General features: G+C 40.1%; 1 protein-coding gene across 2 annotated transcripts; it reads left to right on the forward strand.

The window, feature by feature from the left end:
- The first annotated feature begins 506 nt into the window (after positions 1–506).
- Positions 507–20850, forward strand: elgi (E3 ubiquitin-protein ligase NRDP1 elgi). 2 transcript variants are annotated; one of them, XM_067131912.1, is made up of 8 exons: positions 507–700; positions 3266–3366; positions 4934–5076; positions 12931–13087; positions 13800–13931; positions 15583–15738; positions 16209–16328; positions 17706–20850. In XM_067131912.1, exons 2-8 carry the CDS (start codon positions 3277–3279, stop codon positions 17853–17855), a joined length of 948 nt encoding a protein of 315 aa, XP_066988013.1. In that variant the 5' UTR covers positions 507–700; positions 3266–3276; the 3' UTR covers positions 17856–20850. The 2 variants fall into 2 exon arrangements, with proteins under 2 accessions (XP_066988013.1, XP_066988012.1); XM_067131911.1 differs by having other exon boundaries at positions 521–700; positions 15526–15738.
- Positions 20851–26933: the final 6083 nt, after the last annotated feature.

Here is a 26933-nt window from a genome sequence, read left to right on the forward strand (position 1 = left end):
CTTTAAATTCTACCGAAATTTTCACGTAATCGTCGATGCTCATGAGTCTATAAGGAAACTGTCACAATAAATTTATCTCGATGTGCTAACTGTTCTTCTATAGAAACCTATATTTCATGTTGCTGATCCTGAAGAATGATTAGCTTGAGAATAATACTGGGCAGATTCAGATTATGTATTCCTATTCTCTCTCTCTCTCTCTCTCTCTCTCTCTCTCTCAACAAGACGTCCCTGGTTTGACTCCCAGGGGGATTCACAGGCATTATGGAAAACATTCCGTTCAATTCTCCTTGTTAACAAGTTAGTTGACTAATCTCCCTCTCACTCTCTCTCGTCCAGTGGTTTGGCTCAACAAGAAGTCCAAGGTTTGAATCCCAAGGGAATCCTCTCAATTCTGCTGTGCCACATTGATTTACGTTAGTCAATTAATCTCTCTCTCTCTCTCTCTCTCTCTATACACACGTATCTTTTTCCCTGCTACTATTAGCGCACTCAGCAATCCTTCCAGTGTGGCAACACTGCCTGAGTCTCCTCACTCAGACGGGAAGGCGAGAGAGAGAAAGAGAGAGAGAGAGTGTTTGTTAGTAAACACGGAACCATTCCGGACCTCCTCCTTCCTTTTTCAAATCACGGTTTCTTCTTTCGCAAAGGAGGAACACAATGTCCCTGCCTTTCTCTTGACAGCTTCTCGTCCCCTGCGGTAAGGATTTCATTTTCAAATTTGGAGGGTCCCTCAAGGGGGGGAGTAGGACCCTAAAATGCGTCCGTGAAACTTCGAAGGATTTGCCTTGGCTCCGTAGGGGACTTTGGTTTATTGTCGTTTGACGTGGTTTGTTAGGCTCCTTTTGGTCGTAATATGTGTAATATATGACAAAATTAATAATTATGGATAAAAATGGCACCAATTATGGAGTTAGGGAGGCTTCTTGCTGGACCACAAGGATGTCCGATTGTTGCCCAGGTCAGACTAAGTTAGGCTCGTCCGATTCCTATTCAAGGTTAGGTTAGGTTTGTTCCTATGGAACCCTTTCATATCTGGGGGTCCAGGGGAGGAGGGAATGGCCCTTGGTTAGATAGGCTAGCAGAGTGAAGAGTCACAACTTCACCCAGGGGGGTGGGTCCAGAGGGAATGAAGCCCTCATCCCTCCCCAGCCAGGTTTGGGGTGCAAAGCCCAAGGTTAGGTTAGGTTAGATTAGATTAAGGTAAATCTGGTTAGGTCACACAGTTGAATGCAGAGTGAGGGATGACAGCTTTCTTGAGAACGGGGGTAGGTTTCCAGGGGTGGGGAAGCATCCCACCTCCTGGCTGGGGGAAGTTAGGTAAAGGTATGTTTGATTAGGTCACATTACATCTGAAATGCCTACCACAGTAGCCATGAAAACTCACTGTGCATTCATTCCCCCCAAAGGGCTAATAGATTTACCTTGCCTACCATACAATAGCTTACTTTGTGGGAAGTCCAATTTAGGACAAGTACAATGCATCTTCAATGAGACTAGACTACAAAAGCATGGTTTTGCCACTAACATTTATAGACAAGCATAGTCCAGAGGCTAACAGGTTTACTTTGTCTATTTTATCGTTGTTTGTTAACAAAGTCTGCATATACGTACACAGATGGGGGTAATGCCTCTCCAATGAGGCTAGGCTACGAAAATGGCAAAATTGAACCCTACTTCTGTCCCTCCAATGGTTCAATAACTACCAATTTATGTGCAAGAGGGGCAACATGTTTAGTACCAGTTCCTGGGGAATGAACAAAAACAAGAGGCAGTAAATATTCCACTTGGCGACTGACAGGAACCGGGCTCTGATAATAGTCTTCAGTTTTATCTCTGCATATCTAAGCAATACAGACAGTAGTGATACATCTACGTTGAGGCTAGGCTGCAAAAACGTGGTTTTGCCACAAATGTTTAGAATTGATCACACTTAGCCACACCATATGCTAGCCAGTGGGCTCCTAGCAAAAATTCAAGTTTGGTAGGTGGAGGGTCAAATGGAAGATAAGATTTTTCAACAGAAATTTGAGTCTGGCAAAAGAACTGTTCAGTGCACTGTAAGAACTTGAAAAAAGTAAGAGTTTCATATATATCAGAGGGTGAAATTGTGCAAGGTAAATAAATTTACAATGCAGTCTTTTATCCCAAAGTGTGTGCATAGATAATTACCTAAAATTACTAATGTTTTATGCATTTTTTCTGTTCCCCTAGTATTGCATGATTCTTTAACACTTACAGTGACATCTTATTTTTATTGATAAACTTTTTTTCAATTCAAAGATATTTTTGTTAGAAATAACATGAGTAACCTAAATGTATCTTTTGAATTACTAACATCATGTTCATTTTATGTTCATACCTTTTGCCACTGGGACAATTGATTGTAAAAATCAATTACATGTTCATTTTATAGTTGTAATTTGTTCGCATAATATTTTTCATTTCATTTTGGAACAATATTTATATTGTTTACTCATGACTTCCATTATTTCATTTATATTTGTGAACTTCTCCATCTTAATTATTTGTGGGTTTCAACACATGACCCAGTATTACATTCTGCTCATTAATATTTTAGTTTTGATATTGGTCCCCAGACCACTTGAGGCTTGATAGATTTCACTGGCAAACAAGGCCTAACCAGTTGTGAGAGCTAGGTTATTTGGGTTTGGGGAACCCATAGTTCTGCCCAGTGAGTTTCCACAGCCACTGCCCTGTTTTCACTGGTCCTAGCTTGTGTTTGGGTGAAGATGGGTGCTGAGCATGTTTGTATATGTTTCGTCTCCAGAATAATATGCGTCAGTGCTTGAAATACAATTGATACTGTTTCATTGCGATGTATATGGTATCATTAATTGCAGAATATATTTAATACAGCTATTTTCTAATACAATGCAAACTTTACCTCCAATGCTCTTGGTATTTCAAAGTACTGTTGTGGATTGCATCATCATCTTCACTGCATCCTCCAATGATATTGCAGTAATTTCAATGTGGTCTTTACTTGTTATTTAGTATCTTGTCATTTTCATCACAGATTTACAATTTCAGTCAACAAGTTACAAAGTCAATTTTTTAAAATGTTTGCAGTTTTAGCGACCTTCAGTTTTGTTTGTCTCTTACTAACTTCTGTTACTTCTTTCAAATGAACACTGTATCCTTTGGAAGCTTGAATTTCAAGTCACTGGCCCCTGTAGGTTTGTTTCATATGAATAGGTTTCATCTTCTGAATAATAATAATTAAAATTACCTCTAATTCCAGAGATCGATGTTATGGGTTTCGACGTGACAAGGTTTCAGGGCGAAGTGGACGAGGAACTGCTCTGTCCCATCTGCTCAGAGGTCCTAGAAGACCCCCTTCAGGTACTGTATAGCAAAAACTCAGTAAATCATTGCCAAAGCTTATTCTCTCCTCATTTTCTCCATAGGAGGGTAGTGCCATTTGTGCACCTCACGCTGTGCACTGTAGGCATTACAGTGCTTTATATTCTTTATAGTATCCCTTTAGCCCCTAGTTGCAACCCCTTTCATTCCTTTTACTGTACCTCCATTCATATTTTCTTTGTCTTATTTTCCACCTTCTCCTAACAATTGTTTCATGGTGCAACTGCAGGGTTTTCCTTCAATGACACCTTTCAAACCATTTTACTCCCAGGTCATGAGATTAGTGTGACCTTACTTTTCAGGAACTGAGGATTGAATGCAGTTTATGAGCTGTGCAGGTATCTAAACAAACATTTACTGCTCTTGACTTATCAAGTCTGTTCTATTTCAAGACCAAAACTCTGCAACTCCTTCCTTGTGCTTTTTCACACACACACACACACACACACACACACACACAACTACTTAATGTAATAGTTTATTGCATACAACATGAGTTGTGTGGTGTACTGTAGACAATAGTGGAGGTTTTTTACAGGATCCCTTCAACCTCAGCTTCCTTTCTACTTGCCTTTTCCAACCAATCCCCTTTTGTCTCCTCCCATTGGTTTTTCCAGCCAGGAATGGAACTTGCTAGTTTTTTACCTTTGATTGAATTTGTAATATTATTTTCAAAAGCCATACCACAGAATGGGACTTCTCAGTTTCAATCAGTTAACTGCAACACTTTGATAATTCACGTTCTCATGGTTCGCGGACTCACGATTCGCTGGTTTCTCTGTAATAATATTGGAAAATTCACCCTGCAGTGTTTTTCATCTACTCACTAATTACTGTGTTTTCATGAATAAATGCACTTTTTAGATATTTAAAATCCAGGTATAAGCATTTTTTATTTTCCTTGGTTTGGTTATCAAAATGGGCAGTTCAAGTGATTTTAGAGGGGTTTCAGATTTTACTGCAACACTGTCATGATATTGGCACTAGAATGAAAGGGAAGTGTTTTTATGAATGACAGACAGGTTTCCCATTGCACACTGCACAAATCATTGCCATCATTAATATCTCTGTTAAATTTTCCTATCTTGTATACTGCATCCTTGAACTCATATCTAGTCCATGTCTTACTGTTCCCTTTATTCATGATTTTGTGGACTTCCTTTACTAACACAGGTACTGTTCCTTTTGTTAAATTTGTACTCAAACTGGATTCCTGGAAGTGACCAGGCTGATTTCCAGTAATTGTTTGCATACTACATATGACACACAGCATAGCATTTATATATGCAGTTTCCAGCACTGGAAGTGTTTAAAGTATTTCTAGTCATTTTTGCAATCTCCAGCACTGTGTACAACCTTCTCTTTTGTTGCTGTGTTCTGTTGCTTTAAAATTTGTTCTCACTTTGTTAAATATCCTGCACCAAACATTTGCTGGTCATTACTTTATACAAAATCACTTTGCATATGGACACTCAGCTATGTATGATTGCACTGGCACAACCAGCTATAGTGTAATTTCATGTCGTAATTTATTTTTTCTTTTCAGGCTCCATCTTGCGAACATGCTTTCTGCAGCGGTTGTATCAACGAGTGGTTGTCTAGGCAACAGACATGTCCTGTCGACCGGCAGACTATCACATCCTCGCAGCTCAAGTCTGTGCCACGAATACTGCGGAGTTTACTGTCAAAGTAATTACTGTATGCATTTTTTCTTCCAGAATCTAAGGTACTAGTGCTTTCAGTGTACCTCCTGCAGTGCCCTGTAGCATCACTCAGGGACCTTTGCAGCATCCCTTCTGCCCCTAGCAGCAACCCTTTTTGTTCCTTTTACTCTACCTCTTCATATTCTCTTTCTTCCATCTTACTTTCCTCCCTCTCCTAACAATTGTTTTAACATTATTTTCAGCACTGAATGACCTCATAGCTCCCATCACTTGGCCTTTGTTCCAGGTGTCTTAGTTTATATATGAACTGCCAAGTGTTCTTACTCAAACACAAACCCTCGTTATACTAGTATCCGAGATGGTGACAGAATGATAGTCCATTACAGTATATAGTTTAAGAATAATGGCTTCACAGTGCATTGGTGTTTTACCCACAAATTAGTTATTATTTTTCAGTCTCTGTCAATTTATATTGTCGTTTTAAGTTGGCTTTCCTTAATTTTTTTTCACGTATCCAAATTTCCTTGTCAGTTTTGAGTGTCAAAGACCAGGAGACTGTCACCTCAGTATTCTGACATGGTTATAAATTAATTTGACAGGTGAGACCTACAAGAATTAATTGCCAAAAATAGTTCATAACTGTGGATTTTAATGACAATAATTTAATTTTCACTTATACAACTTACCCGGTAGTTACTTATAGCTGTCGTCTGTGACGTCACGGCAGTATTCAAATTTCGCGCTAGCGCTAGCGTTACGAAAGGTGATCCCTCTACCCCCGCCCTCTATCGGGGTATCGGGAACCGTCCCAAGAACACGTCATTAGTTTTTGCCGTGCCGAACCGGTAATACGGTTCTGCTGCTGGTAGTATTTCTCAACAATTCGAACTTCTAGTTCCTTTTTTTTGGTGAAGTACTCGGTTTGTTGTTTTTTGCTGGCGCTAGTTATTGCTTGAGCGTTATTATTAGTTAGACTATTATGTCTGATTCAGGTTCTAGTGGTATCCGGTTTTGCAGCAAAGGCTGCAAAACCAGGCTTGTTAAGCTTAGTTTAGATCCGCACACTTCGTGCTTTTCATGCAGGGGGCAAAAATGTTCTGCTGACTTGACTTGTAACGCAGTGTGAACTACTAACTTTGTCTGACTGGAGTGCTTTGGGAAGTACATGAAGAAGCTAGAGAAAGATAGGATTAGGAAGGCCTCTTCTAGGTCTTCGAGGTCAGGAGGTAGTCAAGAGGTTTTCGTAAACCCTATTAACCCTGCTCCCCCTGTAGTTCCTGTAGTTTTACCTGCCCCAGACACCGTTTCTCCCAATCCTGATACCGTGTCAGTCCTTAATGCGTTTATGTCTTCCATGCAGAAAATGGGAGACAATTTGCAGCGGTTAGTAGACCGCAGTGATAATGCTAGTGTTGTGCCTTGTGTAAGTGTTGTGGAGGAGGTAGCTTCTCGGCCCATTCACGCTCCCAGGTCTAGGCCCCTGTCAGGCTCCCAGGTTCCAGGGAGAAGGCATGCCGAAAGCCGAAAGGAGGTGAGTGGGACCTGCTCCCGAGCAGTTGCCCCCTCAAGCAGTCCTGTTGCCGCTTCCCAGGCTGCTGGCCCTCACCACCGAAAAGGTGAGGAGCGGATAGTGTCGAGTGGATCCAGTTGGAGTTCCTCTCCGCCTAGAGGTTGGCGTTTTCGCGACGCTTCTAGACCTTTGAAGAGGTCTCGTCAGTTGCATCTGAGAGGTCTGCTCCTTTGGCGCCAGTGACTCCTGTCACACCTGTTCCTGTGGCGCCTGCTCCAGCATTCGATGGTCCTCAACAGCTTGTGATTGACGGAATCAACGCCCGTTTGGACTCGATTTTACAACTTTTGTCTAAAATTCAAGTCTCTTCTTTGGCTCCTCCTACGATGCCAGCGGCGCCACCTCGACTCCTCTTTCTGTCGCCCGGTGGCGTAGCGCTGCGCCTCCGTTGGCGCCACCTTTGGCTGCTGTGCGATTGCGCCTCCTTTGGCGCCTCCTGTGATACCAGCGGCGCCGCCTCGACTACTCTGTCTGCGCTCGGTAGCGCCGCCGCTGCACCTTCATTGGCGCCACCTGTCGTTGTGGTACCGACGGCTCCTCCTTTGGCGCCACCTTCGGTTGCTGTATCAACTGCGCCTCCTTTGGCGCCTCCGATGGCTCCTCAACAGGCTCAAACTCTTTGGTGACACAGCAAGAATATGTCACGAGCCTTCCAGCCCCGCTCGTGTAACTCAAGTTGCAGTTCAAGGAGACTTGGATGAAGACGTTGTCCAGCTGGACTTATCCCCAGTTTCTGACGAACTCCTCTCGGGCTTAGAGGAGCAGTGTAAGGAGGAGAAGTCTCCGCAACTCTCTTCTTACAAGAAGCTCTTGAAGTTCTTTATTGAGAACTTCCCTGATTCGTTCTCGCCTGCGGCTCCTCCGTCTCCTGGGTCCCAGTACAAGAGGGACAAGGCTTCTGTTTCTTCTTCGGACTTTACGAAACTTTTCCTGTCCGTCTCGGCGAAGAAAGGCCTTAAGAAGATGGATGCTTGTCTGGCCGAGAAGAGGGAAATTGGAAAGAACGTCTTCTGTCTTCCTCCTCCTCGTCGTTCCTTCCGTAACCGGAGTTGGTACGAGACTGGGGAAATGTTTTCCCTGGGTGTGGCTGCCTCCGCACAGGGGGACTTCTCCAGTCTCATGGATGCCAGTAGGAGGACCGCACTTAATTCTGCGAAGGTTTTCTTTACGTCCTCCGAACTGGATCAAGTTTTCAGAGCGTGTTTGGACTCTTGAAATAGTGAGCTTCCTGGACTGGGCGGTGCGGCCTTAGCCAGGAAGATTAAGGATTTTAATCTTCCTTCCGAGCTCTTGGATGATGTGGTAGGAGTAGTGGACTGCATTGATAGGGGCATCTGTGACGGTGCAGTAGAACTGGCCTCTTTATTTACGACAGGGGTTCTCAAAAGAGGCAACTTTGGTGCTCCTTAGCAAAGGTGTTTCTTCAAACCAGAAGTCGGCTCTCTTGTTTTCTCCTTTGAACAAGGCACATCTGTTTTCGCAAGAGTTGGTTGCTGCAATTTCCCAGGCGTTAGCCCAGAAGTCAACCCAGGATCTTTTGTCGCAGTCTGCCAAGAAAGCGAAAAAACCTGTGCTTTCTACCGCTTCTGTGCGCGTGTGTTTGTCCCCGCTTTCGTTTGGACAGTATAAAGGAAGATCCTCTAGGCGTGTTTTTGGCAGGGCCAGAGGAAAAGGCAAAGCCACGCCTAGAACCTCGACGGCCCCAGAGAAGAAATGAACCTTTTGTCCTCCATTCAGCTGTAGGAGCCAGACTGCAAAGGTTCTGGCAAGAGTGGCAACGGATCTCGGCAGACCCTTGGGCGATCCAAGTTTTAAAGGAAGGATATGCCATCCCTTCCTTTCCAAACCTCCTTTAGTGGAGGCTCCAGTTTCTTTACAGGCGTGCTCGCACAACTCCGCGAAACTAGACGCCCTTCGGCTCAGAAGTCCGAGCCATGCTGGAGAAGGAAGCGATAGAACTGCTTCATGCCCCTCTATCTCCAGGTTTCTACAATCGTCTGTTCCTGGTTACGAAAGCATCAGGGGGATGGAGACCCGTCCTGGACGTGAGTGCGTTGAATGTCTTCGTTCAGAAGACAAAATTCTCCATGGAGACAACTCAGTCGGTCTTGGCGTCTTTACATCAGGGGACTGGATGGTTTCGATAGACCTCCAAGACGCTTATTTTCACGTCCCGATACACCCAGATTCAAGGAAGTTCCTGAGGTTCGTCTTCGAGGGACAGGTGTATCAGTTCCGTTCCCTCTGCTTCGGTCTGTCGACAGCCCTGCAAGTTTTCACAAGGGTCCTGTTATCTGTAGCCAGACATCTTCACCTGGAAGGAATTCGAGTTTCCATGTACCTCGACGATTGGCTGCTCAAAGCTGCTTCGAGGGAGAGTTGTATGGAGGACCTATCAAAGACTCTTCAATTAGCGAAATCTCTAGGCCTTATTATCAACGAGAAGAAGTCTTGCCTTACTCCCAGTCAGCAGATTGTCTATTTGGGAGTGAGTCTGGACTCTCAAGACTTTTCAGGCTTTTCTGTCCAGCCAACGGATAGCCTCATGCCTGCAGAAGATCGACGACTTTCTGCAGAGGAAGATTTGTTCCGCGAACGAATGGATGAGCCTCGTGGGAACCTTAACTTCAGTGGAGAAGTTTGTAAAACTGGGGCGCTTGAACCTGAGGCCACTGCAGTTTTACCTGCAAGAGAAGTGGCCCAGGAAACAGTTTCCGGACTCCTTCACGTTCGCCATTTCGGAAAAGATAAAGGAGTGCCTCCGTTGGTGGAGGTCAGAAGGAAGGCTGTCACAAGGACTTCCTCTTCAGCTTCCGAACCCAGACCTAACTCTGTTTTCCGACGCCTTGGACAAGGGCTGGGGAGCAACTATGGGGACAAAAGAAGTTTCGGGCCAGTGGCAAAGAGAAGAGAGAAACTGGCATATCAATCGAAAGGAACTAAAAGCGGTTCACTTAGCCCTGTTAGCCTTTCAAAAAGAAGTGGAAGGCAAATCGTCTTGGTCCAGGCGGATAACACGACCGCTCTGGCATACATTCGGAAACAGGGGCACTCACTCGTGGTCCCTCTCACGAGACCTCGAGGAGCTACTAGTTTGGGCGGAGAGATCGGGACCAGACTAGTAACGAGATTCATTCAAGGGGAGAGAAATGTAGCGGCGGACCTTCTCAGCAGAAAGAACCAGGTCCTATCCAACGAGTGGCCTTTACATCCCCTAGTTTGCAAGGAGCTATGGAAGGTATGGGGACGTCCGCTCATAGATCTCTTTGCAACTGACAAAACGACTCGGCTGCCCCTTTACTGCTCTCCGGTTCCAGACAGCAAAGCGGTTTTCGTGGATGCAATGTTCATGGACTGGTCGGACCTGGACCTTTATGCCTTTCCCCCGTTCAAGATCCTGCGGCAAGTCATCTCGAAGTTCTCAAGCCATCAGAACGTAAGGATGACTCTGGTGGCTCCATTCTGGCCGTCCAGGGAGTGGTTCCCGGACCTTCTAAACCTACTGTCAGACTTTCCGAGACTTCTGCCAGAGAGACCAGATTTACTCAGACAGCCGCACTTTCAGAGGTTCCACCAAAACTTGTCCGCTCTTCATCTTGTCGCCTGCAGACTGTCAGGAGACTCATCAGAAAGAGAGGCTTTTCAAGGGAGGCTTCGGAAGCTATCGCGAAGCCAAGAAGAGAATCCTCTGACAATGTTTACCAGGCGAAGTGGACACAGTTTAGGTCCTGGTGTCGAAGAGAAGACGTGTCTTCTTCTTCGACGTCTATAGCCCAGATGGCCGATTTTCTCTTGTTCCTCCACAGAGAGAAAAAGCTTGCTGTACCTACCATTAAAGGGTATAGAGCCATGTTAGCTTGGTCTTTTCGACATAGGGGTCTTGAAGTGTTTTGAGTCAAGACCTTTCAGATCTGATTAGATCATTTAATACGTCAAAGAGGGACCAGAAGAGACCAGTGGCGTGGAATCTTGACGTAGTGCTGAGATGGTTACGGTCTCAGTCCTTTGAACCGATGGCGAACATCTCCTTGAAGGATCTCACGAAAAAGACTTTTTTTGGTAGCTCTGGCTACGGCCAGGAGAGTAAGTGAGCTACATGCGATAGACAAAAGAGTAGGCTTTGCTAAGGGGAAGGCAGTATGTATGTCTACTCTTGGTTTCTTAGCCAAGAACGAAGACCCGTCTAGACCTTGGCCAAGAGAGTTTGAAATTAAGGACCTTTCCCAATTGGTCGGTCCCGAAGAACCCGAGAGGTACCTCTGCCCTGTGAGAGCTCTCAAGTTCTACGTTCAGAGAACGAAGAAGCTCAGAGGTCCCAGTGACCACCTCTGGTGCTCGGTTAGAGATCCTTCTAGGCCTCTCTCTAAGAATGCCCTTTCCTTCTTTTTGAGAAGCCTGATAAAAGAAGCTCATGAGCAGTGTGCTGACTCGGAGATGAGTATTCTTAAGGTAAAGGCGCACGAGATTAGAGCGGTTTCTCTGTAGCCTTTAGCAGAAACTTATCTGTGAAAGACTTGATTAAGTCCACCTTTTGGAGATGCAAGTCAGTGTTTGCATCGCATTACTTAGTGGACGTGCAAACTGTTTTCAAGAGTGCAGTACGCTGGGGCCCTTTATTGCGACTGACACGGTGTTGGGGAGGGTGAAAAGGAGTCCGCTCCTTAACTAACATTTTCACCTTGGTGTTGGGGTTGTTGTTTTTAAGGTTGCCTGGAGATACATGGTGTGTTAGTATCTTCCAGTTTTTAATCTTTGGTATTGGTTTTATGGTAATGTTAGGTGATCCCTCGTTTTGTTGTTCGTCGCACTGCGCCTGATCAAGGGCATCAGACTTGTCCGTCACGCAGCCATGTTCTCTCGGCAGGTACTGTTTTTTTATTGTGTCCGACACACGGATCCCTTATATCCTCTCGGCACAATATAAAGGCCAGCAGACTACAGAGGCAGTAACCACTGAGTCAGCTACCTTTAAAGGTAAGGAACCTATGTCTAACTTGTTGCAAGTAGATAATTCCAAGAATTTTATTAGCTGCCAGTGCCCCACCTCCTCAAGGTGCCAATCAGCTATATGTAACTACCGGGTAAGTTGTATAAGTGAAAATGACATTTTTATGATAAAATAACGTTTCATTTATACTTACCCAGTAGTTACATAATCATAACCCTCCCTCCTCCCCTCACCTGGGCAGTTGGGCAAAAACTTATGACGTGTTCTTGGGACGGTTCCCGATACCCCGATAGAGGGCGGGGGGTAGAGGGATCACCTTTCGTAACGCTAGCGCTAGTGCGAAATTTGAATACTGCCATGACGTCAAAGACGACAGCTATATGTAACTACCGGGTAAGTATAAGTGAAACGTTATTTTATCATAAAAATGTCATTTTTAACTCTTAAGGGACGGCATAATTTATCAATGTGCAGCACCCCAGACCGGGGAAACTTTGAGGTTGGCAAAATAAAATAAAAAAAAATCACATCAATGGAAAGAGAATGACACGTACATTCACACTGTATAAATAAAAAAATTCTAAAAAATTTTCCCTACCTTCGACGAAAAGTTGAAAATGACTATTTACAACCCCATGTGGGCCTCATTTACAAGACAATCATAAAGTTTACCAATTTATATATGTTTTTTCTAATAAATAAGTTTTTTGGATTTTGTAAAATTATTATTACTGCTCACACAATATCAAAACAGATAGAAATAAAAGCAGTAACAAATTTTTTAGCATATTTGTTGTAAAATACTCACGTAAGTTTACGAGAAGGAAGATTTAGTAACTTTTTTACTTTTACATGCTTTTTCTAATATTTCTTTGCAATTTGTAAAATTACATTTACAATCAACATAGCCTACTATCGTAAAAGACAAAAACAAAAACAACAGCAACCCTTTGTATATTTACAAGCAAATTTACAAAAAGACTCATGTGTGAAAGAGAGAGAGAGAGAGAGAGAGAGAGAGAGAGAGAGAGAGAGAGAGAGAGAGAGAGAGAGAGAGAGAGAGAGAGATGCAGTACCTTCCCCCTTGAAGTCACAAGCATTACTGATACTGGCCTAACTCTCACGTCTGTATAAAAGTTGCCATTGGTGAATTTATAGCATATAGAAGTATTGGCACCTTTGTTTCGAATCATTATTACCATAACAGTGGTGCGTAATTCTGCTTCACACTGAAGCTCAATCCGTCCACCTCCCCAAACCTGTTTTACTTCACACTGAAGCTCAATCCGTCCACTAAGGGTTAATCACAACATTGGGAATATTTTTTTACTAAAATGTCTGACATCAATTTTGACTTACAGGTTATATATCTCATGTGATAACAAACCCCACGGCTGCACTGCTGTCTTGAAACTTGATCTCCTGAGTTCGCACTTAGAAGAGTGTGAATTCAACCCCAAGCGTCCTGTGCCATGTGAGCAAGGGTGTGGATTGGTTGTCCCCAAGGATGAACTCAAGGTTTGTTAGTTCATTTGATTTTGTGGGTATTTATATTTGATGCTAAGTGGAAATGGTCATGTTTTACCCAATTATTTTAATGTTGAGTATTTATTGCATATCCCTGTATTTCATTCTCTTGCTTTCTTTGATATGTTCACAGTAGTTTCAATTATAGAGCAATTTTATCGAATACATCAACTCAAGGTGATGTTATCCAAGTAGTTTTTAATCCGTGATGTATTTAATGTAAAGTGATAAAGCTTTTGACATACATATTTGTCGGCTTATAAGGTGGGCCTTTTAAAAACAAAAGTAACGCCATTCTGTCATTAACACTAGGTGACCTGCATATGTCAGTTCCAAGGGGCCTCCTTATTGAAACTAGTTCGTACCTTCCTCCTTTACTGTAAACAATAAAGGAATTGGTGTTTTTGAATGTGTGGTCAGAAACTAGAAATAGTGATATGGGACTAGGTTTTGGCACTTCAATGTTGTGAGGGAGTACAAAGCCTCTATAAATATTATGCAAGTTGTCTGTGTTATGATATCATGAGAGAGAGAGAGAAATTGTGAAAAGGACAAGACATTACAAGAACAGTCATATGTTGTTAGTATAGCCCACAGATAATTGATAATTGGCAGTTTACATAATACTGTATGTTTATTAGGATATTGCAGTTTTTATCAAGTATTTTTCATTATGAGCTAAGTATTGACTCTTGATTCGCAGGACCACAACTGTCTTCGAGAGATGAGGAGCCTAATTCAAAATCAGTCCGGCAAGATTGCAGAGCTACAGCAGGAACTGGCAGAGAACAAATACCAGCTGAATGAACAGAAACGCGAAATACAGCTCCTCAAGGTTAGGGAGAACATTTTTGAGAATCATTGTTCTTGTGTAAAAGGGCTTGTATATTCAAATTCTATGTTTTCAGTGTATTTATTTAGCTATTACTTTTAAGAGCACATCATGTATCATATTTGCTTATAATGTTGTTTAATTTGTCAGACTGTCCTAAATTAATGAAACTTCCTGTTGAGGTCTATTCCAGAGGGCATAGGTAGTTAGAGTGAGCTGCAAGTATTGGAAAGTCAATTCTCTGTCGATTTTCTTCATGACATACAGATCTTTTCTGCATTTGATGATAGTCATTTGTAATTCCAGTCCATAATCTCTTTATGAATATTGTAGCATTTTTCCGTAATTTTTGTTTGCTTTTACGGTAGCATAAATGAGCATGCATTGATCTGTATAAGATCCAACATAACAAAGAGTTCAGTAACTCAATTTTTTAGCCACTCATAGTTATAAATGCAGTCATTCATTAAGGCCTCTTCACTCAATACTGTACTCATGATGCTTATACTAAACATTTCGCAAAATTTTACGTTGACCGAACAGCAGCTGTGTTCGTATTGGCAGTATTAAGTGTTACTAAGATGTTCAGCTTCTCTCTCTCTCTCTTTCTCTCTATTTCACCTCTTATTTAGGAACCAATACTTTTGGGGCAGCCCTTTGGTGTAGTCAGACTTACTTGATAATAATGATAATTCCCAGAAGTGATGAAAATTGAGGTTAATACTGGAGCCAGTTTAATAGGCAGGGAAAATAACCAGGAATGGTATGGTTAGATTCTTAATAACTGAAAAAGATATATATTATATTGAAGGCCTCTCCATAATGCCAGCATATGGCGAGTTAGATCCTTGATTCAGTTGCCACGTTCAATTATAGTATGACAGCAATGATGATGATAATTTTGTTTTCATTGGAATTCCATTATTGCCAGTGTTTTCAGGTATGAAGACAGGGAGTAAAGTTGTTGACACTTGAAAGTTTTTTTTATTGAAGTATGTGTCTTCTTCAACTATCCAAAGTCAGTAATCAGTATAAAGCAGCCTGTATTAACATATGTACCAAGTTCTTGCATTAATGAAATGAAGTAAACCCCCCGTATTCGCGGGGGATGCGTACCGCAACCCCCGCGAATAGCAAAAATCTGCGAATACTTAAAACCCCTGTGAAAACACTTAGAACTACCTATTTTGATAGTTTAAACACAAGAAAAGCCCTCTAAAAATGCTTATACCTGAGTATTTTAATAGTTTTATCACAAAAAGTGCATTTAGTCATGAAAATTATATGATAATACAGTAATTAGTGAATATTTCTCAGTGAAAAATACTGCGAATGATCGAATTTTCCGCGAATAATAGGTAGATACGTTCCACAGAGAAATCCACGAATCGTGAGAACGGAAATACGGGGGGTTTACTGTGCACTGTATGTGCATGACAGTTCAAAATTTAAGTTGTAGTTTATGCTCTCTTATGCAAAAGACAGATTTTTTCACGTTTTTAACTTTAATGAAACTCTCTTTGCCACATAGTGTAAGTGACAATTCAAAATTTTTGTTGTATTTTATGCTCTCTTTTGCGAAAGACTGGTTTTTCAGGTACTTGGCTTCAAGTCACAAGTATTTAAGCAACATCTGGTTACTCTTGATCCCCAGGATTTCATGAGGGCTATGAGAATCAGCAACCCTCAGATGCGAGCCATCGCAGATCAGATGGAACAAGATGAGGTAGTTCGGTGGGCCAGCTCCTTGGCGCGTGCCAGAGTGACGCGCTGGGGTGGAATGATCTCAACTCCTGATGCTATGCTACAGGTGAATGCAACAATTTTGTTTTCTTTAGCCCTCTAGTAACAAATCCCTAGAGCGGGTTGGTGCCGCTGGTGCACCTCACGTGGTGCACTGTAGGCATTACTTAAGGTTCTTCGCAGCGTTCCTTCGACCCCCAGCTGCATTCCCTTTCATTTCTTAGACTGTATCGTTGTTTTTATTCTCTTTCTTCCATCTTACTTTCCACCCTTTCTTGATAATTTTCTTACTTTCCACCCTTTCTTGATAATTGTTTCATAGTGCAACTGTAAGGTTTTCCTTTGTTACACCTTTCAAACCTTTTCCCCTCTCAATTTCCCTTTCAGCACTGAATGACTTCTAGGGTCCCAGTGCTTGGCCTTTGGCCTAAATTTTATATTCCATAATTTACATTTTGTCAGTTTGGTGGTTTTAATAATACAGCAATGTAAATGGTAATTGTTACATACCTCCTCAATGGATATTTAAATTTACAGGCTGTGATTCGACGCGCTTTAAGTGAATCTGGTTGTCCCCCACATATAATTGACCAGCTGATGGAGAATGCCCATGAGAGAAGGTGGCCCCCCGGTCTTTCCACATTGGAAACTCGACAGGCAAGTATAACTTGTCTCTTTGTGAAATCATTTTGTTCAGTTTTTATATTCTGTGTTGATTTGTATCATTTCAAAATAAAGTACAGTATTTACTCATAAACAATTGTCCCCATAGCGGGGTAGTGACTTCAGTGCACCTCACATGGTGAACTGTAGGCCATCAGTTAAGGTTCTTTGCATTGTCCCTTTGGCTTCTAGCTGCAACTCCTTTCATTTCTTTAAGTGTACCTCCATTTATATTCTCTTTCTTCCATCTTACTTTCCACATTTTCCTAACAGTTGCTTCCTGGCAAAACTGCAAGGTTTTCCTCCCATTACACCTTTAAAACCTTTTTAGTCTCAACTTCCCCTCTCAGCTCTGAATGACTTCATAGGTCCCAGTGCTTGGCCTTTGGCCTAAGTTTTATATTCTGTTCCATTCCATAAACATAATTGTGGATATTCATTTTTATTGGATATTTGTGGCAGCTCATGTCCATTTTGTGTTAACTCATAAAGACTGGGAGAGTGAAACATCAAACGCCACAATAGATCAGCAGCTAACAAACCCATAGAATGCAGGACATGATTTTACTAAAGCAGGCAATGTTGACTGGCAGTAGGAATGCTCTCATGTCATCATGATTGTGTTAAGTTACAGTCAAACCAATGGTTTTATGTCCTGAAATTTTAGTTTGACCTGACAGAAGTATTAGACGTGTTGAGTGCTCACACTGAAGTGGACAAAGTCAAACCGATAAAATTACTTAAAACTTAACCAAAATGGGTCAGTTCACAGAGAATATTCGTTATTGTACACCCTGATGTATCTTTTCCTGTCTTTTAACTTACTTCTCAGTACTTGTCATGTCCAAACTTTGTCCGTAACACCATCCCAGGTATGATGGCCATTTTTGCTTACATGTACTTGTAACACCCCCTCCTTTGGAACCAAATTTACAGAAGTTTTTAAACATCGTAAGTGTTCACTCTTGAGCTTTACAGGTTAATGGAAATTCATCAGTATCTTTTAATGTCCTTTTTAAATATTCCAGGACCTTTTTCATGTAAGCTTGAAAAGCAACCATTATTTAGATTTTTTTTTTACATATGACTGCTTTTTAAGCAGGTTTTTTTTTATCATAAGTATGGTACTTGAGGGTAATGCAGTTTTATTTTGAAGTCCCTCAGGGTATTAATAATGGGTTACTTAACCAACCCACAGTTCACTGCTGATCCAGGCTGAAATTTTTTCTACAAGCTGCTTGTGAATTCATAACTGCATACCTTGTAATCGAAAAGGAAGTGTCCCTTCCTGTAATCTTTGCCCTTTGTAAGTCGAAGATTGTCTACCGAAACCTTGACCGCAGACATCCTTAGTGAAAATTTGTTTTTCAGATGAACCGTCGCCACTATGAAAGCTACGTATGCAAGAGAGTTCCCGGAAAGCAAGCTGTTGTGGTCATGGCTTGCGACAACCGCCACATGAATGACGACATGCTTCTCGATCCAGGATTAGTCATGATTTTTGCCCATGGCATTGAGTAGCAGCAGTAATATAGTAGTAGTGAAGGAGGAGCTTATGAAGCCCAGATGCCGAAGAGGGTCGCAATGAGTGCTTTCATAATCGCCTGCCCTTGCCGGTGAATAGTGTATAGAGAGCTCCAGTTATGATGCAAGCTGTACTAGAAATTCCAAAGTTTTTTTTTTTTCGGTAATTACATGCTCAGTGCCAGTGGCAGACATGACACCCTTCCTTGCCTCACTGTATTTATATATTAGTGAAGTCTTTGACAAAAAAAACCATTAATTACCAAGGTCTTAAGTAAACCCCCCCCTTGTCTGAGGATGGTGCTATAGCATATTTTTGTAAATTAATTGTTGTATTCAATTTTTTTTTTTATTTGTTTCGTCTAATCTTGTGCTGTTTCATGTCGATTTATCCTGTCGAATCTGTGCCTTGTGCTAAATGAGTAGGTTATGTATATATATATAGATATAAACTGTAAACAGATTGCCAATGTTATTTTTTAACAGCTACTTAACACTGAAAGCAAGGTGAACGTTGTTGAATTCCTATTACTCACCCTAAGCTGTCGTGGTAAAAGTGTAGTTCAGGGGTCACGTCTTCCAGGGCCAAGGCCTAGAGTTTCAGTTTGGAAAGGCACAGAGAATTATGGAGGAGAATACTTATGGAATGAAGTTACCTAGTTCTTTGGAGACACACCTGGCTTTCATATAGGAGGAATTTGGTTCAGATACTGAAATATCTAGTATTCTCATAGGAAAAGACTTGTACTTATGTGTATAACAAGAACCAATCATTTTTACATCAGTGTAGCAGCACTATTCAGTGTAGTTTGTTGAAGGTATGCAACAATTCTTGGCAGTAATTTTGAAAAAAAAAAAATAGCCAAAATTTTTGTGTAGTTTTATCTGGACTTTTGTCGCTACAACTTGAGAAACTTTTTTTATTTGGTGAGAGCTGTAAATCATTTTCTGTTGAATGGGCTGTGTTTTACTTCCATAAACGCTTCTCTTTGGTGTAAAAGCTTTGCAGGTTTACAATTATATCCAGTATCTACAGAACCCTTTTGTATACTTGATTTTTTCTCATAGCTTTTAGGATTTTGATGGAACGGTCCTGTATGCATAGTAAGGTTGGTCCTGGGTAAGACTTCATTTTCAAAGTCGAGAGCAGCTATACTCCTTTGTAGTATTTAATTTTTCCTGATTTTTTAAGGTAGAAATTAGCCGACTATTCTTTCACATTCCTGAATGAGAATTTTCACTCTTGATATGGTTGGTGCATGATGGGAGAATCAGGTTTAGTGACTGATCTTTTCAATGCTGTCAGTAGTTTGATGTGAAATTGGGAGAAAGTCTTGCTATCTCCTGGAGGTTTCCACTTTTCGTTTAATTAGATTCAGACACTTCCCACTTTTTATGATCAGTATTCGTAAGATGTCTAGTACTGTAATTAGATTTTTAGGAAACTGTGCAATACTTAATGATATTTAGATTATATTAATCTAGTCCTTATCTTTCGGCTAGCCTTTGAAGAGTTTAGTGTTAAACTCAGAGGGCTGGTATGATTTTTAATCCTAATGTTGAAAATACGTAACAATTAAGAATGATGCAAATGAAAAGATAAACATAGGGTAAAAAAACATAGTTTATGTCTTAAACATTGTATGTGCATATACAGTACCTTTGTCTTTTGTTTCAAAAACATCCCAAAGTGTGTGTGTATGTGTGTGGACACCAGAATCAAAACATGGAAACCTAGTTGTTAAATACAATCTTCAGTGTACTCACTCGACAATGCCAGTAAGATTGTACATACTGACAGTGAGTACAGCCTTTGTAAGCCATCATTCCATTCGTTTGTGAGATACTTAATTAATGTACAGTTTACTTGTGCTAGTGTATCCCATAATTAACTCAATGACCAGGGATGCTTTGAAAATGTGTTATTTGCAAAGGGCATTTCATTTATCATTTTTCCTTCATCATTTATCCTTTGAAGATGCAAGAACTTTCTACTTTTATGCCTCAGAATATGTTGTTTGCAGCTAGTAACATACACTGCACCGTGGGTGATCGTCTTTGCAGAATTCATCAGAGATCAAAATCTTTAGAGGTACTTTAGCCACAACTTATTCCCTAGAAGCTTGTGTGCGCTCAAAAGAAGCGAAATGGTGGTGCTCGGAGTAAACCATTTCTCTGAGCTGCTCAATGAGCAATGGTTGGTTGGTTCCTTCCTCAGAGGTTGCAGTGCAGTACTGGTGTATGGAAAGGATGGCATAAAACTTAGTAAAGATTGCTCAAAAAGCCTGACTAGATAGTTCAAATAAGACATTTAAGAACCAGTGGTAGACTTTCAACGTAGAGAATTTTTTTTGGTGGGGTAATTGTGATTTCATCCTAGGCAGCGAGAGCAAAATGTTTTCCTGTTGGTAATGTAGTGTTTTTTCCGGGATGATTTTCAGAGGGCAGAAATGCTGTACTTTTTAAGAAAGGGATATTGTTACTTGTAGTGGGCAAAATTTGGGATTATTTCTTTGTAACTGTTTGGATGTACAGTACAATGTCTTTGTTCTTGATTTGAAATAGATTCAGTTATGTGTAAGTAAGAGACTGTTGTCATAAACTATCGTCAGCTCGCCTTTCCTACTTGAATCATTTTTCTCCACTGAAAGAGGCCTTGTTATTTCGTTGTCATTACTGTGTATGTAAAGTTTTCTACAATAGCTTCTCAAAATGAAAGCCCACGTGTAACCCTGTGGTGGAGTTGTAGCCTACAATCTGTCAATTTTGTCTCTGAACTTAGACCGAATGTTTATCAAACCTTACAACTTGGTTGGACTGGCCCTTAACTGCTCTTCTACCAAAGGAGGCGAAAGTACGATGGTATCCCATTGAAAGTCACCAATGTCTTTTGGAAAAGAGATGTAGCGTGTCATTGGTTGCTGGCATGCATTTCAGGTCATGCGGAAGTGATGTACTTATTTTCATGAAATAAATTTCCTTGTTGGCTGAACTACCCCCACTCCCCGGTAGGCGTTTTATTTCCTGAAAAATGTTCCTCGTATTATATGATATTTCTGCCTGTTAAGAATTGGCTACCAGCCTTGAAAATACATTTATACTGGGTTAAAATTTAAATAAAATTTATATTGCTGTTCAGAAGATCATGGTTTTAGAGAATACTTTAAAGAATACACAGAGAGAAGGATTATTCATGTTATCTTTTTATAATACAATTTCAAAATAAAATATAAAAGTTTATCAAGCAAACGTGTTCATGACAATAGAGTAGCCAACAGTACTAATCACACATTCTTGACCAACTACCACTGAATACAAGACATTCAAAGGTATTGTACTGCATGCAAGTATAATAAATGATGAGTGTATACAAGTATAAAAGGGAGATGAAGAGAAAAAAATGGATAAAAGTATAAAAAGCAGATGAAGAGAAAGAAGTGGTACGTAAGTGCTGGGTGGTTTGGATGGTTATGTAAGAAAAGGTATTGAAAGGTCCCTCATACAGCAAGTGGACAAGTGCTTGTAAAACAAAGGTGAATGGTGCAACCAAAACAGGTATATGGCAGTGTCCTTTACATTTTAGGTCTCTGAAGCTACCCTCATAAAGGGAGGAGACCTCGATGCTGAAAGGTAAGCACGAAAAAAAAGGTTAATTAAATTTGAAACTACCAACAAAAGAAAAAAACGAAGGTGAAAGGAATAAAAACTGAAACCCAACACTAACATAATACCATGAAATCGACTAAAAGAACATTCACAGCACTATAAGCATGACGGGAAAGTCAACAAAACCTATAAACTAGAGCCTTAGAGGCTGTTCGTCTCTAACATTATTATCGCCTAAAAACGACTTGGTTTCTTTTTTAATAATGAGAAAAAATGTGAAAAGCCAAAGAAAACAGCATTGGCAGAAGACCGTCGGTATAAACAATGCGTCAGCACATTTTGCAAACAATGCAACATGCTTGATCATTGCAGGAGACGTCTCCTGCAATAGCCCAATTGTTCTGAGATCACCGTGTTTCTCCCCTCCCCCCTTTCCTTCTCTCTCTCTCTGTATATCATACAGCTTACTCGTATGATGCTCTGTTATCGTTGTTGATTCTTTTCTCGCTCTCTCTCCAGCCTAATCGTGTAGTGGACCCGCCCACCCTGTATCTGTACAGTCTACTTGCATGATCTTGTTTCCGTTGTTTATCTCTCTCTCTCCGTAGCATAGACTAATCGTGTAAGCTCCATTGCCATATTTACCCCCTCCCCTCTATCTGAATAGCCTTCCCTACAGCCTACTCGCATGATGTTCTGTTGACGCTCTTTATTCCCCTCTCGGTGCAGTAAACTAGTAAACTTGTTCTAAATTATAAACGTTACTGTTCACGTACATTATTAATACTAATAAAAATGTGACGTAGCATTCTGAAATAGATCATTCATTAATTTTGATCCTTCAATCTAATCTAAAGACAAAAATAAGTCAACAAGATACTTGGACCGTTTAAAATAATCTCACCTGGCCTTGAACCTATGACCAAATGCCAAAGACCTAGGGGACGAATAACTCCTTCGTACACCTTCACCTATATAGATTTCAACGCACTTACTTGAAATTCTCTTGATTGTACTATTTAAATACTTATATAATCAGCTGCTTGTTCGCCATACACCGAATGCACTTCGCGATTTGTTTGTTGTTGGTCTTACATTTTGTTTTTTTATTCAATTCCCTCAAAAGAAGATCTATATTTGAAGAACTAAAGCAAATTTTATTATCAGTGAAACAGAAAAATTGTGACAAAAGAAAGTATTCAGTTTACCTTTAAAAGCAATAGTATTATTTTATCGTAATAGCAGGAGTTATACTGTAAAACTCAGGAAATTCGAAATTATTAGTCCATAATTGTCTTCCATATTTGAGAAAGAAGGAATCGTGAGCATAAATCCTCAATGAAAAAGTATATAGGAAATTAAAACATGATATAATAATAAAAAAACAATGAAAAGAAAAATTTGGATATAAATTGTGTAGAGCTTTGACCATTAATTTTTTTTTGTATGCCTACTGCTCGGAAATGATTTTTGTTAATAACTGACGACGGATACACAGTAGGAGACAAGAAGTCAGGTCAGGTCAGGAGGAAGGGATTTTATTCTGAATTCAAATTGATAACGCGAAAAGTAGACCTCTAATCCTTAGGAAAGAATGGAAAAAGAAGAATATACACGCAATTTCTTTTCGAAGCCAAGACGTCAAGTGGCTCAATCAAACTTCCTCTTCAAACTGACCAACGCGTCCTCGATGATATCACACTTCAGGAAAACCTCCCATAAAAAGCTTCCAATATTCTTTGCTAAGAAGTGTGCAGCTTAAATAAAGGATCTGCCGATAGGCAATGCCATAAATCACTCACGATGTATAGCAATTATTGTTTAAGTGGTTACTTAAGAATACATATACAAGCCGGACATGATGGCATCTCCGTTTCAAGAATTTATTTGTTGGTGATGGCTGGAAAGAAAAAAATATTTGATACATACTGATGCTTCTCAATCGATTTTGACTCATTATTTTTTAAACTGGTATGGGATAGGCCAATCTGATCTAGTGATATTTTAACTGAGCAACAAACACTGCTATGAATATATATTTGAATAATCCACAAACATAGATGTCAATACCGCAATGAGTCATCATAATTGCTACAAATAACTACAAAATCAACAGATACTGTTGCAGTTACCGGCTTTCCTCCACGTGGGTATTCTATACTGTAGAAGTTCTTTGGACAAGTTAACGAAACAAGCATATGAAAAGAAACAAATAAAATTCTAGCAGACCTTAAATATCTTCCGTGTAAACATGCAAATCATAATTTATGCAATGCTATCAATTGCAGGAGTGTAAACTGGTATTTGAATGACAATTCAATCGCTGATTTAAAATGCCTCTTTCTACCATTACCCAGCCTTGAATATCTATAAGTAATGGGTATTTTGACTGAATCAGCTTATTTTACGAATAAAACTCAGCTGAATTCATAAATAATCAGCGCTTTGACTGAATCAGTTTTTTGGTAACCTGAATATCTAGGCCGATTCCTTACGAACGAGTATTTTAACTGAATCACGCTCTAACATAAGAGACTATTTCAGCTGAATCAGTCATTGAGCTACTCTGCGAATCACCATTGAAGACAAATTTCATTGAGTTAAGAGCAAACATTATTATTGGTCTAATTTGCAAACCATCGTCAAGAAGAAGTTTCATTCGGGTACGTGCAAGCAATTGACCCAGTTTCCAACCCTTGCCAAGATGTTTCCTTCAGTTATTTTACGAATACTTTGACACATTCAATCACTAGGCTATTCTTAGCGAGAAGGTCTCCTAAGTGCCAAGGTTACTATTATCATAGTCGTGGCGTCATCGACTCAAGACGATCCGACGCTGGGTTTATCGACGTTTCCCCGCTTTGTAGATGCACGCCATACGGTCGTCAAGTCTGTGAACATGAATCCTGTGCTATAGGATGGACTCTCCGCCCAGTTGCTATAGATTAGTAAGAGCGTTTGTACCCGGGTTCTTTTTATTCATTTATTTATTTTTTTATTTTGCTCCTTATTCAGATATCCAGTCGCTTGGGGGATAAGCGAAGGAGCTCTAATATAATCCAGTCATTGGAAAAGCCCGTCTAACCACATAGAACTATATGAAGAAATGACACTAACTCAGGTATATTTCAAAGGAAAACAGACCACAGAGAAAAATATATACAAATACAGATGAAAAATCATTAAGTACATCAGCATCCCCCTCCCCTACCAAAAACTATCGACTGCTCGTATCCATTTCTTTGGAACCTTTCCCTCGTCTAGATGTACCTTACACAACCCTGTCAGCCAATCATTTCAAATGACCACACAACAGCATCTCACTTTTAATCCAAGCAACTCCAAGTTTCTCTCCATTCTTCGACCTTTTAATTGTCATTCTAACATCTTCAATGGTCAATAATTTAACATAGCATTATCATACTGACGCAGGTAAACACACACACACCATTATATCCTTCAAGTATTGCATCAGCAAGTTTAATGAGTTGCTGAATGTTATTACAAACTGTTATTCAAATGACAGATATTATCTAGATGATGATATGTCACTTTGCAACAATTTCTCTCTCTCTCTCTCTCTCTCTCTCTCTCTCTCTCTCTCTCTCTCTCTCTCTCTCTCTCTCTCTGCCAGTTTGACAAGTTGTGATCATTATTATTTTTCATTGCATAGTCCTGTCTCAGAATTCTATGAAGTTTGACAAAAGTATCAATGTTAATATGCTACATCCTCATAATAATAATAATAATAATAATAATAATAATAATAATAATAATAATAATAATAATAATAATAATAATACAGAGGAAAGAGGCTATTAAGAAGAAATGTTCATCACACACTAAATAATAATAATAATAATAATAATAATAATAATAATAATAATAATAATAATAATAATAATAATAATAATAATAATAATAATAATAAACGGAAGGTCGTCAAGGCCTCGGGAAATTCCAAGTGTCAGAGTTCATTTATTTATTTATTTATTTATTTATTTATTTATTTATTTATTTATTTTCAAGAATAAATAAATGAATGAATAAATAGATAGATATATAAATAGATAAAAAATAAATATATAAATAAACCATTACACAAACGACTAAATAAATAAACGACAACAGTACAGCGCAATAACACTAAACAAGCCTCCGAATCACGTCATAGTTGGGGGACCACAATTCCTGCGACATAACGAAAGAAGAAGAAGATCGCAGAACGTAAACAAAGACAATGAATACCAATGCACCGGCCCCTCTTTCGATGGGGCAAGGCAAGACAGGACAGGGGATATACATACGAGCTATTTTCGGTTGGAGGGGGGGATGGGTAGAGCGGGCACGGCCCGAATTATTTCAGGGATGCAAAGTTTGATGCCAGCACCACTACTTTTGTTTACAGTCGTTTTGTTTATTTGTTTCTTATCGTTTTTAGGCATTGTTTTAGACTGGTGTTTTCTAGCTGTTTAAATCGTAGTTTTCGTTGCTGCATTTCTTTGCTTTTGTTATTTGCAAGGGACGTTTTATGTTTTCCTTCTTTGTTCTAGCAGCGGTTAATTTCTTTATTGGTCTTACTAACAGTCTAGTCATTTCATTTTCAAATAATAATTCCTTTACCTGTCGTTTTATTTATCTTTTCTTCCAATAAATCCTCTGAATTTTCCTTCTATGTTCTGCCCCATAGCAGAAACACAAAAGTTGTTATAGATTTCTAAAACACGAAAACTTCAGCTGACTTTCTTCCTTTACATAATACACGAATTTTACAATAAACTGACACACGAAATAAAAAAAGAAAGAAAGAACGCATTACGTAAACGGTACACGAACGATGCAAGTGGTACTTGGAGTTCGCTATTTCATTTGACATTCCTCGCTGGCGCCAAGAGAGCGTCTTGCGCGCCTTTTTTTTAATTAATGGCGCGTGACGCCCGTAGAGTTATTCATCCTCTCTGAGTCCTGATATATTATTATTATATTTAAAATAATAATTCAATTTGCGATTAGTGTTCATCCTTTCATAAATGTGTTACTGAACACTGAATTCATTCTAGGGGCAAATGAGTGAAAAAATAAAGTTTAAAACTCTCTCTCTCTCTCTCTCTCTCTCTCTCTCTCTCTCTCTCTCTCTCTCTCTCTCTCTCTCTCTCTCTCTTCACCTGATTTCACCAGCTCATTTAATTTGCCCTCACAGTGCCCGATTTTGATTTAGGCACTCTCTCTCTCTCTCTCTCTCTCTCTCTCTCTCTCTCTCTCTCTCTCTCCATCACGCGACCTTAACTGATGGGTAAGGAAATGTTTTCCCATGCAATCGAGGTCGATTTCATCTTGACACCCAGAGTATTTCCGACGTTTACTATCTCTCTCTCTCTCTCTCTCTCTCTCTCTCTCTCTCTCTCTCTCTCTCTCTCTCAATTTTCAAGGTCAGCTCCTTTATTAATGAAATTACGTCTTCCTTTATTA

The sequence above is a fragment of the Macrobrachium rosenbergii genome, chromosome 30 (assembly GCF_040412425.1).
Source record: "Macrobrachium rosenbergii isolate ZJJX-2024 chromosome 30, ASM4041242v1, whole genome shotgun sequence".
Taxonomy (NCBI): Eukaryota; Metazoa; Arthropoda; class Malacostraca; order Decapoda; family Palaemonidae; genus Macrobrachium; species Macrobrachium rosenbergii.

Bases quoted from the DNA above. Each gene is read 5' to 3' on its own strand.
- elgi (XM_067131911.1), top strand. From the start codon at position 3,277: ATGGGTTTCGACGTGACAAGGTTTCAGGGCGAAGTGGACGAGGAACTG. The intron at 13,088-13,799 runs GTTTGTTAGTTC...CTTGATTCGCAG, and splicing joins TCCCCAAGGATGAACTCAAG to GACCACAACTGTCTTCGAGA. The intron at 13,932-15,525 runs GTTAGGGAGAAC...CTGGTTTTTCAG, and splicing joins GCGAAATACAGCTCCTCAAG to GTACTTGGCTTCAAGTCACA.